This window comes from Pelodiscus sinensis, chromosome 11 (assembly GCF_052426305.1).
Source record: "Pelodiscus sinensis isolate ZL-2025 chromosome 11, ASM5242630v1, whole genome shotgun sequence".
In the NCBI taxonomy this organism is placed as follows: Eukaryota; Metazoa; Chordata; order Testudines; family Trionychidae; genus Pelodiscus; species Pelodiscus sinensis.
Genome location: NC_143062.1, coordinates 2,791,972 through 2,807,892, shown reverse-complemented (window position 1 = coordinate 2,807,892; position 15,921 = coordinate 2,791,972). Strand labels below are relative to the sequence as shown.

Here is a 15,921-nt window from a genome sequence, read left to right as displayed (position 1 = left end):
TTAAATTCTCTTTTTAGATGTATTGAAAGCCAGTTTAAAAAAAATCAATAAGTCAGTGGCATAAAATTAACATGGACTTCCCATAATGCCATGAGGGCAGAAACACTTTTCAGAAATTAAACAAAAATACTGGGACTAGTCCAAAGTCCAGTGAAATCTCTAGGAGTTTATTCCTTGACTTAAATGAGCTTGATCCAAAACACACTGCAAGCAAGAGAAGACTGATTTGCAAAGAAGAATGGCAGTCATAAGTTGTCTATCGTAATGAATAATGAATAACTATTCATTAACTGCTGTTGTGATAATTAGGCCTACAAATTTGCCCTAATTCTGAGGGCAGACATAGGAAGTGAGAGGTCATGAAATGTCATAACAGCCTATTACAAGCTGAAAAAAAGTCAGAAAGAAAGACTGAATTGGTAACAAACAAAAAGCCTCCTAGTATAATACAAGGACTATGATTAGTAAATATTAGGAGCAGATGACTGAAAAAAAAAAATCAATGAATCAGAACACATGTGTCTGAAATTGGGTCTAACTGATGGACTAATGAAGGGTTGGCCTATTCTACCCAGCACTTCCTTTTGAAGTCCTTAAAGAAAGAGACTTTGGGAGAAAAATAGGTTCCTGAAGTGAGCTTCACTCTGTTCCCAAATTCCTGGGACCCAGCACCTTCACCATACTCATCCTGAGAGAGGAGTACCTGGCATGCCAGACTTTGTATCCTCCCCCTGAAAGGTGTCCTATTCCTTCTCTACCTTACCTTTCTTTCATCATTTCCCTTCTGTCTAATAAGAATCTGGCTTAGCCAGCCAAGACTGTATATTCTGCAACACTGCTGTAAGCCTGTGACCAGAAAGAGACCGCTCAAAAGCAACATCCTAAACTGTCCAAAGCTAGTGCAGGTTTGCCAGGTGTGGCTGATAAGACTATGTGCTAGATTTGTATTTTTCCAGCAGCGAGATCAAAAGTGAGAGTTAACATCAGACACAGAAGCTGCATGTTCTACCTAGCACTATAGTATCAGTATCTCCAGCCCATCTCAACTAACATCTTTCCCCCAAAATGGCAGTTATCACAATCCTTAATACCATCTAAGAGACTATCAAACGTGTTTCCTTCCGTTCCAAATACTTACTCAGGCTAAAGGAAAAGGAACATGCGATATGCTTAAAATTAAAGCCTCAATATTTTATATCTCAAATGTTTTCACCTTTTCCAGCTTTTCCTTTTCTGTATCTTTAACACAATGTAAGAAGGATTTTTAATTGTGTATTTGCCATGGGACCAAGTCAACTAAAATCTCTGTTGATCACATTTTGTTTACTGTTAGGACCATTTTAGCACTTTTGACTTTTTGGGCCCCTTTATTTGATCTCCAAATTAATACAATACTGCTGTAAATATAGGTTAAGTAAAACTTTTCAGTAAAACCACATTGTAATTTTAGGAAATCAAAGGAGAACATATAAAGATTTATTTTTAGGAGAAATCAATGTAATCAGTTGGATATTTAATAGAGATAACAACCCCCATGATACACAAAAACATTTAAGGAAGAACAAAGGAACATTTTGAAAGTGTACACTCCAAATGCTCAACTCTCCATCAGGAACAACCAACTTGAGTTATAGCAAAGTAACAAAAATAAGCCACAGAGCGGGGCGTTTCTACAGGGTTATACATGGGGTAACTGAGAATTAACTGCATTTTGTCCTCTTAAAGGTGAAATTCAAGATGAAGCCAATGATGTCATTCCATTCAATGGAAGAACAGATTTGGCCCTGGATAAAGCACAAAAGTCAGCCATTCAAATCTCTTGTTTTACCATATCTAGGATGCTTCCTATCTTTTCGTAGACAGTTACATCAGAGAAAGGACTCATAATTCAGCAACACATCTGCCAAGTGGATAGGCAGGAACTGCACATGTAATATTTCTGAGGACAAATTTGTTGAGGAATCTTCATTTAGTGACCAACTCACAGATTCCAATTTAGATTTTATAAACAGGATACAAAAAGGTCCTTAATTTAAGAATACAATCTGAACTGGGGGGGGGGGGGGGGGAGACTTAAAACAAATACAGGTTGTATCTCCCTTAACCAGGACACTCTGGTCTGGCAACATCCGCAGTCTGGCAGGACCACAGATCTTCCTGGACCACAGAGCCCAGGTATAGGGAAGTCTGGCTGCTGGGCAGGAGCATGGCAGGGAGGGCCGACAACTCAGTCAGGAGCTCTGTCGGGGGCGGCGGGTGGCACAGCCGAGTTCTGGCCCCAATGGCCAGGTGGTAGCTGGGGGCAGGCAGTAGCCAGGGAGCCCCAGCCCCAGCCCCAGTGGTGGCCAGGAAGCTCCAGCCCCGGCCATGGAGTTCCAGCACTACAGAGCTCCAGCCCAGGGCGCCACGGTGTGGCTAGGCTGGAGCCCCAGCCGGGGGGCAGTCATTCAGCAGAAGTCATGAGGAAAAGGACCTCCCCTGGTTTGGCAAATCCCCTTGCTCGGGACCGGTCATGCCTCAAGGGAGGTCCATTCTGTACTGCTTTGCTTTGTAAACTCTGCTGTCAGTGGACACATTTACACGATGATTTGGTTTGATATTGTGTTTGGACAAGTGTGGCATCAAGAGAGGACAGTAGGAGCACGGGAAAGATGATTTAAAAAAAAACACACTGTGAAGAATCTACTGTAAAGAAAGCAGTAGTATTTGGCCTTCCAATAGCAATGTTATTGTTATAGCAAGGGACACAGGCAGGGAAGGAAAGATGCCAATATCTATGCTCTAGGGAGTTGTTCATTCATCTTAAGATGCCTTCTTGGCAGTCACTATGCCAGCTAATTCAGGGAACCTATTTGCAATACATTAAGTGTCTCTCTGATGGCCTGAAATCTGTCACTCTCAATTATTAAGTTTGGCTTTTTTGTAATTATGCTTTACAAATACACTCAGACAAAAATAACATTGTTGCAACTCTTTTTAAAGCAATTACCACTCAGTGCAACTGAACTCCAGTGAAATTCCACCAAACACATTTGTAACAAGACTCTGCCTGCAGCATCCAGAGTTAATCTGTAGCAGGAGATTCTCCAAACAACTACTGGCCTCACTGAATCTGACACTGCGTTGAGATGGCACCTTTAGCATACCTTTATTGTGTACTGATAGGCTCCTGTCTTTGGCTGCCATGGAAATGTCAAAATGCTCGGTGAAAGGACAATGGGAACATAAATTTCAACTTCCTGCTGGTTTCGTACTGGAACAGGCAATGTATGAACACCTCCATCCTATAAAAAGTAACAATATGTACAATTATAAATGACATTCATAGCACTTTTTTAAAAGAAAATTCCATCTTTATTTATAAATAGGTTGCTGAGAAATACAAAGAAAAAAAAGAAATTTAGCACCATTTTTGTTATCATTCGCTCTGTACTTCCTGTGAGCAAATTAGCAAGCAACTCATTGAAACAATGTCTATTCTGTATTGGATAAATATTACTACTGTCATTACTGTGGAACCATCAATGCACATGGCAATTTATAGGCAAGTTAAATAAAATGGAGCCCTCTTGCCCCTTTCTCCACTCCTTGTACTTTTGCAACCCTTCTTCACGCCCAGCTCAGCCCCTACCTGCTACAGCCTATTCAATGGGAAATGGTGCACACTGTGGGTGGGAAATAATGCATCTATGACTAAGGAAGGGATTCTTAATACCTTCATCTGAAACTGGCTGTTGCAGTGCGGCAAAGAGCCTGACTATGGGTGTGTCTAGACTACTGAGTTTTGTCGACAAAAGTCGACTTTTGTCGACAAAACTATACCAGCGTCTACACTACTGCTGAGTTCTGTCGACATAACGTCGACAGAACTCAGCAGTTTTGTCGACGCTGGTATACCTCATTTTACGAGGCATAACACCTTCTGTCGACAGAGTTCTGTCGACAGAAGGTGTTATTGCCTGTAGGATTGCGTCTAGACTACAGGGTTCTGTCGACAAAGCAGCTTGCTTTGTCGACAGAACTCAATGTGTCTGGACGCTCTTTGTCGACAGAAGTTTTGTCGACAGATACTGTCGACAAAACCCGGTAGTCTAGACGTACCCTATGATTCCCAATGGAAGTATAATTCCCCTGCTGTTACTCCTAATGCGCTCTGAAGGCCTGCACCTCTCTGAGATCTTGGGGAAGCCTTTTCAGGGATGCGGACATCAGGAAGAGGCCGACTGCTTGAGGCAGAGAATGGAATTGGCTCATCACTTTCAAGGAGTGGCAACCAAGCTATTTCAGAAAAAAGGTTTCAAGTTTCAGACATAAATCCAAACTGCCAAATGGTGAGGAACCCTTCCAAACTGAAGAGCCTGGGTGGCTGCTCACTTGGCGGTGACCATGATTGGCCAGGTAGCAGACAATGTTAATCAATATTAGTTTTTAAGAAGCTTGTAGGCTGGTACATTCGGCAGATTTTCTTTCTAGCATTTAATGATCACTTACCAAATGACAGAAAGCGTCGCAAACACTAATGTAATGCAGAGCTGGGGCAGGATAAAGCACAGTGAGTCAGAATTTCCCTACACACAGGAGTAAGCCTTGAAATTTACTCAAACTATGTGATTAGGCCCTTTCTCAGCACCCTGATACAAGCAATGCCCATGTATTCCAGATAGGTACCAGAGAAGAAATTCAGTGGACTGCTTTTAAATCACACTAAACTACAGGTAAATGGCACAGAGCCGGGAATCAATCTTGCAACCCTTACACAGGCAAAACATCAAGTATTCATAACTTGTATGAGTGTCGTGTTCAGGAACCCCACACAGGCACCAAGGACTCCAAGGTGTTAGGCACTGTACAAACAGAACACTTTGCCAAGAATTTTGCTTACCTAAGGAATTCAGGCTCTGCCCTCATCCATTTCATTTGTGTGTGGGTGGAGGGGAGGAGGCTTAGTCACCTTAGTGATTCCTTTTCACCGGAGGGCACCAATATAAAACATTCTGGTGTTTGTACAGGATAATTTTTCTAAGCATTTGAGCAAACTAGAACATTTCTCAGTAAGACATACCTGATCGACTACAGATGTTAAAGCAGCATCGATAATGGTTTGACCCTTCTTGATTGCTTTCACATAGTGATATGATCCATTCATAGAGGATTTCAGAATCTCAAAATATTCTTCAGATAACACTGTATTAATTCTGATATTCTGAAATTAAAATATATTGCTTAAGTGTTGCCAGGAATAAACTTTGAGAAACATTTCAGGATAGCCCTTCCCCTGCCCCCCCCCCAAAATATTTTGTTAAAAAACCCCTAGATAATCCAACCAGAACAAAAAGGTAATACTAGATGAATATTATGAATTTAAAACAAATAAATCCTCAAATATCCAACCTTCTTCTCACATAAATAAAAAAGGTTTAGATAAAATTTCCAAGTTTATGTGCCTGACAATAAAAACCTAAACAAGTTTTTTCAGGTGTGCTGAGCACAGACGGCTTCCAAAACAGACCTGTCATATAGATGAATTAACATGGATTCAGATGCCTAACTTAAGGCAGTGTTTCTCAACCAGTGGCACAAGTACCCTTAGGGGTACTTGAGAAGTCTGGAGCGTACGTCAACACAACTGAAATTTGGACAAAACTGAATTTTTGTTTTAAGTTTTACCGTGTTTTTAATATTTTAGTACTTTTTATGCCTCAAAATTTCATGACTCGCCCAACTACAATTAAAGTTGTTTAAACAAATGTGTTGCAATGGTAGAAACAAATTGCGTGTCTGAAAAATGTAGGTATTGGGGGTACTTATAATTTTTTTAAGGGGTACTTTATAAAAAAAAGGTTGAGAAACACTGACGTAAGGTTCCAAAGTTTGAAAATGCTGACAAATAAATAATGTAAACAAATGTTATAAACTTACATTATATAGCTATACACAGTTCCAACAAGCTTGTCAAGAACTCAGGTGGATAAAAGGTTTTTCCCCCTTACCGTATACATCATATACACCATCCAGTGCTGCAAGATCATTGTACTGGTTCCTGTGGAACACAGTACTAGCATGCAAAAACACTTCTGTCATCACAATTTATGAATAATTTATTTCCACCAAAAGCAACTCGTAATGTGGTAGGAAAGGCTCTCTCTCACTCCTTCTACCATTAAACTAACCAATTCAGATTTTACAACCTCAGATGTACAGTTTCTCTATTTTATCATCCTTAATACCCAAAGACACTTATGACTTATTTCCCTAAAAACAAATTTCTTCATAATTTGGGGTAAAACTTAAACTGGTAAAGCTATGTGGTACGGAATAGGAAAACATCACACCCCTGAACACCATAGCTATGCCAACAAAAACTCCAACCCCGGTCTACACTCTTATTTCGAAATGACAAGCAGAGCATCCACACTATCAAGCCCGTTATTTCGAAATAAGGGGCTGGTTATTTCAGAATAACAACTCTTGCTTTCCTTGGGGAATAAGCTCATTTAGAAAGAGTTATTTGGGGAATTATTATTTCGAAATAAATGATCTGAAAATAATTTCCTCATGTAGACATGCCCCCAGAGTGCTTGTGTTTCTGTCTCCTACACTGACAGAAAAACAGCTGCTGTTGCTATCACACTTTGTGGATAAGGGAGAAGCACTAAAAGAGGTAGATACTTAAGTAAAGTATATGATACAGTCTTGCGCGACCTTCTTATTACTAAACTAGGGAATACAACCTAGATGTAGCTACTATAAAGTCCATGCATAACTGATTGGATAACCATTCCCAGAGAGTAGTAATCAATGGTTCACAGTCATGCTGGAAGGACATAACAACTGGGGTTCTGCAGGGATCAATTTTGGATCTGGTCCTGTTCAGTATCTTCACCAATGATTTAGATAATGGCACAGAAACTACACTTAACATTTGCAGATAATACCAAGACGGGAGAGGTTGCCAGTGCTTTGGAGGATAGGGTTACAATTCAAAATGATCTCAACAAACTGGAGAAATGGTCTGAGGTAAATAGGATGAAATTCAACAAGGACAAATAGAAAGTTCTCCACTTAGGAAGAAACAACCATGTGACACACACAGAAAATAGGAAATAACTACCTAGGAAGGAGTCCTGCAGAAAGATCCGGGAGTCATAATGGACCACAAGCTAAAAATGAGTCAGTGTGACACTGCTGAAAAAAAAAAAATCAAACATCCCTCTGGGATGTTTTAACAGGAGTGTTGTAAGCAAGACATGAGAAATAATTCTTCTGCTTTACTCTATGCTGATTAGGCCTTGACTGGAGTACTGTGTCCAGTTCTGGGTGCCACAATTTGGGAAAGATGTAGACAATTTGAAAAAGGCCAGAGAAGAGCAACAAACATAATTAAAGGTCTAGAAAACATGCCCTATGACGAAATATTGAAAGAACAGGGTTTGTTTAGTTTGGAAAAGAGAAGATGGGCACATGGTAACAGCTTTTAAGTATCTAAAAGCGTGTTACAAAGAGAGGAAGAAAATTGTTTTCCCTTAGCCACTGATGACAGGGCAAGAAGCAATGGGCTTAAACTGCAACAAGGGAAGTTTAGGTTGGACATTAGGAAAACTTCCTAACTTTCAGGGGAGGGATAGCTCAGTGATTTGAGCATTAGCCTGCTAAACCCAGGGTTGTACGTTCAATCCTTTAGGCAGATGGGGCAAATCTGTCAGGGATGGTACTTGGTCCTGCTGTGAGGGCAGGGGACTGGACTCGATGACCTACCAAGGTCCCTTCCAGCTCTGTGAGATAGGCATATCTCCATGTTCTTAAGCTGGCTAAGCACTAGAATAAATTGCCTAGAGAGGCTATGGAATCTCCATCATAGGATATTGTTAAGAGCAAAGGAAACAAACCCTTATCAGGGGTGGGGAACCTCAGGCCCAGGGGACTGGAGGCGGTCCCAGGCTTGCCTGGATCCAGCCCCTGAAGATCAAGGCTCCCCCCACAGCATTAGGGAGCCTGTGATGGTGCTCCGGCCCCACTGCTGCACTATCAGAGGGCTGGAGCACACAACATTTATTAGCCTGGGCCCCCTCTAGGCTCTGGTGTGCATGGGGAATGAGAGGAGTGTCTTTTCTCCTTCTCAGTCAGGGGCCACGTCAGTGAGGGTTTATTTGTTTGGTTTTTGGCTTCTTACTTATGTGGCTCAACTGATTTTTCTGTGGGTTGGCAGCCCAAAAAAGGTTCCCCACCTACAGTCTAGATAGTGTTTGGTGCTGCCATAAATGCAGGGGACTGGAATTGATATTCCTTCCAGTGCTATTATTCTATATATTTTGCAACTACATTGTGGGATTATATCTGTATAATTACGTAAACTTGCTCCAGAGTAAGGAAGAGTAAGGTAAGAAACACTTATCCTTTACAAGAGTCAGAGGGGTAGTCATATTAATCTGTTCCAGCAAAAACAAGGACTCCTGTGCCACCTTAAAGACTAAGAAATGTATTTACTTGCATCTGATGAAGTGGGTTCCAGCCCACAAAAGCTTATGCCCAATTAAATGTGTTAGTCTTTAAGATGCCACAGGTCTCCTTGTGGTCTTTGACAAGAGGTGCAATAACATTGAATTCTTTAAAAATGTCTGCTATCTACATCTGGCACTCTGTGCCCCCTCCCTCCAGCTGCACTGGCTGGAAAGTTTCATTCTACAACACACTTGCTGAGATGCAGCACACCCTCCAAACTTCTCTCAATTTTTCTGTCACATATACTAAGATGTATACCTAGACACAGCTACCCAGCATGCCTTTTAACAACAAAAATTTACAACTTTTCAAGTCCGTGCAAGTAAAGGACAACTTAGCTAATGAACACGCACAAATACAGATGTGCTAGACACACAAGATCCAGCATCACAGAAGAGAGAAACATACAACAATACTGCACTTACATCAGATAAATAGACTTTATTGCTTGATTTGTCATATGCTTCAATTGTAATTTCATAGAGTCTGCCTGTTTCTAGGACCCATCTGTCACCAGGCTGAATAGTAAACCCTGTAAACAGAAAAAACATTCAACAGCACAGTCCAAAAGGCTATTTATGTGATGAATTATTTATATGCCGTGTATTCACATAAACATTTTGGTTCATAGAATTTGAAGATGTGTTTTAATTGCTGAGGATTAGAGGTGTGAAAATGGAGAGGAAATCAATCATTAAAGCCAACACTGCTTAATAGCAAACATTTTCTTATTAAAAAGACATTTCTGCTATGTACAGTGTATATCTGTGAGCATGTACAGGAGCTTAGATACCATATGCACCAACACGGAAGATATTGGGACATAATGTGAATATTTGTGAAAGAAATAAGCACTCTGAGGTCTACCAGCAAATACTAACCTAGATATCCAGGATCCACAACATAGATAGTGCTATTTGGTAATCTGGAAACACCTTGCATGCGAATACCTGCAAATCTCAGTCAAGGAACCAAAAGGCTTTGAGAAAAGGATACTAAATTAATCACTTTATGGCTATTTAAAAATGATTCCATGTTGCTTGAAATAAAGACCAAAAAAACCATGCTGCCTCTCTTAGGAGAGTAAGTATATCCAGTATATACACAACACACACACATGCTCCCCCTCCAACCCCACAAGGAGAATAGACAAGATGATTTAATGGATCTTTTCCAGCCCTAATTTCTACGAGCATGTCAAGGTATCTGGAGACAGTGGTGTGACTGAACTCCCAGCAGTGTTGCTTTTGACACATCCGCCAGCTAGTGCTGATTTTCAGACCACTGGATAAAGCATGGACCTAAAAAGCACCCGCAGACAGGATATTTTTGTGCCCCAGCACTAGGTTCATTTGTCCCTGCTGCAATGCAGTCACCACTGATGTTGCCTGATCCAGTTTGGCAACAGGCCGAGCCGGATCTCCCTCAGGGCCAAGGATGTTGTTCTGAAGCTGCAGTTCATACTGATCTGAAGGCATCATTAATTCTGTACATGAAGCAAAAAGACACATGAAACAACACAAGCGAATATGTCACTGTTTGAACCCTGTTAATTATTACAGATGAATTTTTATTTGATGTCTAGCTCACATTAAATTGGTGCTTTTAATAGGTTTTTTAGAAAATGCATTTTCTACACCAAGGCATGAAGCATCATCTAAGCTAGATGAGTAAAACAATTCTTTTCCTATTGCTAAAGTCTTCTACTAGAATTGCCTTTCTGTTTAAAGGAGACTGACATCACACCAAGTTCTGAACTTGGAAAAGGGAAACTTTTTACATGAGCAGTTGAAATCCATGCTGCTGCCCATATTGACAGCTAAAAAGCTGATGTAGGTCTAAGTGAATACATTATTTTAAATCTGTTTTCTTAAAATAACTCCCATCAACAATACTTCAACTTTCTTGTACCTGTATGTTATAAACAAATCTCCTCATTCTCTGAAATTAATACGCAAGTTCAAAAAGTTCAAACTTTTTCCAGTTTTCATATTAATTTAATTAAAATGAAGTAACATCTAAATAAGGCATATCACAAAATGAGTGAGGCCTTTCTGTGGAAAACAAAAGTAATAAACATTCAATTTTTTCCCTTTGTGAAACACAGATGTACATGTTTGAATAATACAGACCTGGGTCCCAAACTTGAAAACTGTTACGCAAATGCTCAGATTCATGAACATGACCAATCCTTAATAGGACTACTTCTATGCAAAAGTGTTTGCATGATGAGGAGCAGGGGGAAGATAAAGGATGTTTCATCATAATTTTATTATGAAAGTTAAATAATCTAAGGTGAGTTAAGACCATTTCCTTATCATTACACAGAATATTTTAATTTTCTACTCATGGGTGAAAAATTCACACTGAATATGGAATATTAAGAATAATGGAAGACAAACCTGTAATCTTGCCTTGTCTTATTTTCTGAACTTTATATTGAACTGATGTTCCTACCAGCAGGTAGATATCGTAAGCTGGATTTAGAAGGATATTTTCCAAAATAAGTAACCTGACTTCTGCAGGATGTACATTCTATTGGTAAAAGAAAGAAACAAGTTAATTTTAACATAACAAACTGACCTATTTTTAAAAAAAAAGACAAAACCTCATACTTGACTAATTAAAATTATGTAAAAAAGTTATTTCTGGCCTAACACCATCACTTTCATTACACCCACTGAGCTCAGAGCCAAACACAGACACACGGCTTCACTTTGCAGCCTCAGCAACGGATGCTAAAGGAGATAAGCAAAATGAGACTTTTGAATATATCGGAGCAGGATCAAACCAAAGAACAGTTAACTTAATGAATAATGTGTAGAACAGCAAGAAATGACTATAAAGTTCAGGTTTCAGATATACAAAGATGAGGAGTATTTTACCAGGAAAGAAGACCAGCCGAAACAAACAAAAATAAATACAAAAATAAATCCAACCAGGGTATTAGAGACAAGATAATCAAAATATTTTGGTCACAATCATTCCTCTCTAATTATTACAATAGTACTTGTTATGTGACTCTTATTTAAGGTCAACCAGGGTTTTAAAAAGACCTCCACAATTACTCTCAAAATTGCATAACAACTTGAAAAATCTGAGTGTTGGCAAACTTATGGATTTTGGCTTGTAAGAAAGTGTTCCATTTAATAAATACTGATAGTGAAGACTATCACATGACTACACAGACTGACTTTTCAGTGAAAGAATGTACACATCTGCAGCACTGGAAAAAAAAAGTCAGTCCATTATCAACATTTTTAGCTCTTTGTGCTCTTTAGGGCACATTATATAAGGTTCTAAGCCGATTAAATGGAGCAGCAGTCCAAAAGTCTATACAATGGATTATACCAAACTGTTACAGATTTTTTTTAATATGCTTTCCCAGAACAGGACAAGCTCAGTAGGTATTTGCCACAAGTGTTTCTCTTTTTATACTACAGGGCAGCCAACATTTAAATTCTCTAACAGTATGACAGTTTTCCAATGCTTAAGAGGAAACATTTCGATGTATTAGATGTAGAATACTTTTATGAAGAAAGACTTGAGTAGATTCTCCATTTTCCAAGTACTGCGAATTTTTCCGACTTCATCGAACATTAACCCCTCTTCTCCCTCCACCTGCCACCTATATTGCAATATATGGCCTGCCGTTCTAATTACTTTTTCTTAGGGTGCGGAGGTGAAGAGAAAGTGAGGCTTTTGAGAGGAAACTGATGTTAAATAGACAAGGAAGCTTGAAGGAGGCCAATTTTCGCTTACTAGTAAAGTTCCGTATGGCCATGTGAGACGATACATGGTGAATTACTGTGCTGCAAGCCAAGGTGTGGCTGTACAGCACAGCGATGGGCCACCTACCCTGCATGAGTGGCTCTCCATCTCTATGGGCCGCAAGATTGTGGGGTGTGCCGGCTGAACTCTAGCTGCACTTTGATTGGCTGCAGAGGGAGTGCACAGTTTTCAGAGTCACCGTTGTACACAATCAGCACGCACCTCACTTCACATGCCATTGCTTTACGTGTGTGTCATTTTAGTAATACTAGTAGGAAAAAACGTAGGCAGACAGAAACCAGCAGAATCTGACAATCCTATGAGAGGGAAATGGTAAACAATGTGTCACGTGGGCCACATATCGAACCCCAAAGGGTGCATGAGGCCCACCTCTGCTACAGCACATCAGCTTGTGATGCAGTAACATCCTGTGTGGACTCTGCTACAGTGTACTGACAGTTCTGGTGTGTGACTTGGCTTCAAAGTGCTACACTTGAAAGCATATGATGCTAAATTGTATTCCAGAACTTTCAGTGCACTACAGCAGGGTCCAAACGGGGCTTGATTCACGAAGAGCTGGTGTGATGTAGATTCACACCCTGGCTTGTCACATGTTCTGTAACTTGCCAACTATCCCTTACACAAACTGGCACCTATAGTGCTGCATCCCGCATTGGCATGGCCAGCATTACCAGCAGAAAAGTTTCTAGCTTAATAACACCTTCCCTGAGCTCCAATTCAATCCAACTGGCCATGGAATGACTTTATACACTTGGAGACATGACGAAGTAGAAAAGGCTGCTAAATTGTGGTTACGCAGATAGAGCCCCTCTAGTTCAGAACCTGACCAGTTTTGAACCAGAGAACATTCCGGACCATGGGAGATCAATATTGTCTAGAAGCATTATCAATACTCCCATTGCTTACTGGGCTTTTAGAAGACATTTAGGGGTAAATTAGAGCTAAACAACAGCACAGAGCACTGAAAGCCAGGACTGGTGGCTATAAAAAAAACTTGATGGGACTGCAGGAAACTTGGTCACACCCATGAAAAGTGGACATCCAGCTAACTAAAATCATTTCGGATGACAGATGTTTCCGGATCAGAGAGTTCCGGATTAGAGGTTCAACCTATACCAGGAAGTGAATAAACATCTCAATGAGCAAATAACAGGAATGTGTATTATGAATAGTTCTTGAATTGACTGTGCTTTCTGCCTCTAGATCATGATTCTCTTTAGAATCAGATATTCTCTCCTTAGATCTTTTGCATATTGTAGGGGTTAATTGTGGAAGAACTCTGTCCGTGTGAAGTATAGGGGTGGTGAGGCCTGATTTCCTACCTACACTTCCCCATTCCCCCCTTTTTCCCTCCCTGCTACTGATGATCCAGAAGCAAGCCTCTAGGAACATACGCCATTGTAGCAAGAACAAATTGTAGATAAGGGCGGGAACATAACTATCTAGTTTACCTAAATGTACTGATCATGTAAACAAAGTCAAAGGACAAGCATTACAGCTGAGCCATACTGTAACAAGGGATGAGTAACCCCCAGAAATTTCCAAACTGCCAAACAAGGTAGAGACACCAGAACACAGCAATTTGGCCTTCACTGATGGGCTTTGGTACCGGTGCCTCGGAAGCTTAGATGACCTCCCACTTCATCCGCAGCTGTAAAGGGGTCCCCAGCTTGCAGAAGGGATGTAAGAAGCCACTTTTCCAATCATGTTGTTCTTTTAGTTAAGGGGCGCAGCCGATAGCCATCAGAAACTAAACTGCTTTTGTTTGACAGATACCCGTGTAGCGTGTCTGTACTTTGAGAACCCAGTGTTGAACCTGAGACTTACTCTTGCCGGCAACACATATCCAGGTAGAACAAGTTGGAGGCTCAGTGCATTGAAGTTTTTCGTTATTTAGTTTATTCTCAATAGTGAAAAATAAGGTAACTGTGTAACAGGACATTCTTGGAGGATGGGGGAGGGGGGAGTGTTATTAACAGGGAATTTAATTTACTTATGTATAGATGGATATCTGTTATATACTTTCCTTTTTGTACAAGCCATTTATATTTGCTGTTATACCCTAAAGATTTGGCAAAAAAGTATAAAAATCCAAGTGGCCAGATAGCAGGGAACACATGAAGTTGCAAAATAATAGTGCTCTGTCCTTCTTGAACTTTTCAGGTGTACGGGCCTGGACAGTGGGATAAGCACCAAGAACTTGAGTGATATCCTGACAGTGTTCCCTGTAAGCTGTACCCTTGTGCGGACATACAGGAGAGAGCCAAATGCTGCCCCGCTGATTAGCAGAGCATCTACAGCTAAATATTTTGGTGGTGTTCATATATACATGCCTCAGTGCGTATAAAAAATTTACTCTGCAGATGGATGGCAAAGATTAGAGGGAACATTGATCCTCAGCCTACCAAAATCAATAGAAGTTTTGCCATTTACTTCAGTGGAGTCAGGATTTCAGTGCAAGAATTCAGCCATAAATGATGTTTTATATTTTGGCACAGCCCACAAATTCTGTGATCCTGTGGAATTTGCTGACTGCCTATCACATTTTGCCACAGCTGCAAATGCAAAAAGCCTGTCCCTGCAGCAGTTCGAACAATGAAGCAATTCTAAATTATACATTGCTGAGCAATGCTGCAAAATGGATGGCGTACAAAGCATTTGTTCAATTTAATCTTGTGGAGAATGCTTCCCATCCTAGAACTTTTGGAGGCTGGCACACAGTGGATAAGCTGAGGTCTAGAAATGCATTTTCTACAGTGTGGTCCAACATACCTTTGTTTGACCTGTCTTCCAAAGCTGTGCCATGGTTTCTGTGTCTAACTCTTTTGTTTGAAAAAATTAGGAATATGGAATACGCTATACAAAACTATTTTTTTTCCTATACAATTTTCTTGAGGGATATTCTACTGAAAACATGTGCAGTCTGGCAACAGTGAAAGATTTAAGAACAACAAAAGTAACAAAGCAAGTTTGAATATGATACTATTGTTTCAATCAAAATTCACAGACTGATGCCAGAACCAGTGCAGACAAAAACAAATATGAAGACAAAACCCAAAACCAACTGCAAGTGTCTAAGAACCACCACAAAAATAAACATTAGTAATACAGAGCCACAATGATATCACCTACAATAGTGTGAATCTGGATTAATTGCAAGAAGAGAGGCAGAATTACTTTGCAATTGCACCACTGAAACCAAAATATGGTCCTTCAGATGCACTATTATTTTTGTACTTCTAGATAATATTTTCAGAGGACACAGATTATTTAATCAATACCTGGTAAATGTAAATGTATTTTGTTTAATAGAAAAAGTGGAAATGTATCATGTAATTGCATACAGATACAATATTTTTTTTAAATCCATCCAGTAAGTGAACATTTATTTCTTAAAATACTGCAAAGTTTAAAATAGTAATGAAATGCAAAACATTCCTGTAGGAAATAACCTATTTAAAAACAGATAAATGTCTGTTAAATAGATTGTACTAACAGAAAGGCCAATTTCATTACTAGGGTTAAAATGAAAAACACAGTTACTGTAGGTGACAAAGAAACGAACAGCATAAATCTATAGGACAGCTGGGAAAAAGGCCAATGTGATAGTTTAACACACTTATATACTGG

The 15,921-nt window shown here is 39.9% G+C and overlaps 1 protein-coding gene across 1 annotated transcript in view; it reads right to left on the bottom strand.

Annotated features, from left to right (window-relative positions):
• NUP210 (nucleoporin 210) overlaps positions 1–15,921 on the bottom strand; it is a 104,447-nt gene that overhangs the window by 69,829 nt on the left and 18,697 nt on the right. Inside the window, exons 6-11 of the mRNA XM_075939667.2 lie at positions 10,902–11,034; positions 9,827–9,985; positions 9,381–9,449; positions 8,925–9,031; positions 5,063–5,203; positions 3,147–3,284 (exon numbers count right to left, since the gene is read on the bottom strand). Of these exons, the coding sequence (XP_075795782.2) occupies positions 3,147–3,284; positions 5,063–5,203; positions 8,925–9,031; positions 9,381–9,449; positions 9,827–9,985; positions 10,902–11,034 (747 nt within the window). The remainder of the gene's footprint in view (positions 1–3,146; positions 3,285–5,062; positions 5,204–8,924; positions 9,032–9,380; positions 9,450–9,826; positions 9,986–10,901; positions 11,035–15,921) is intronic.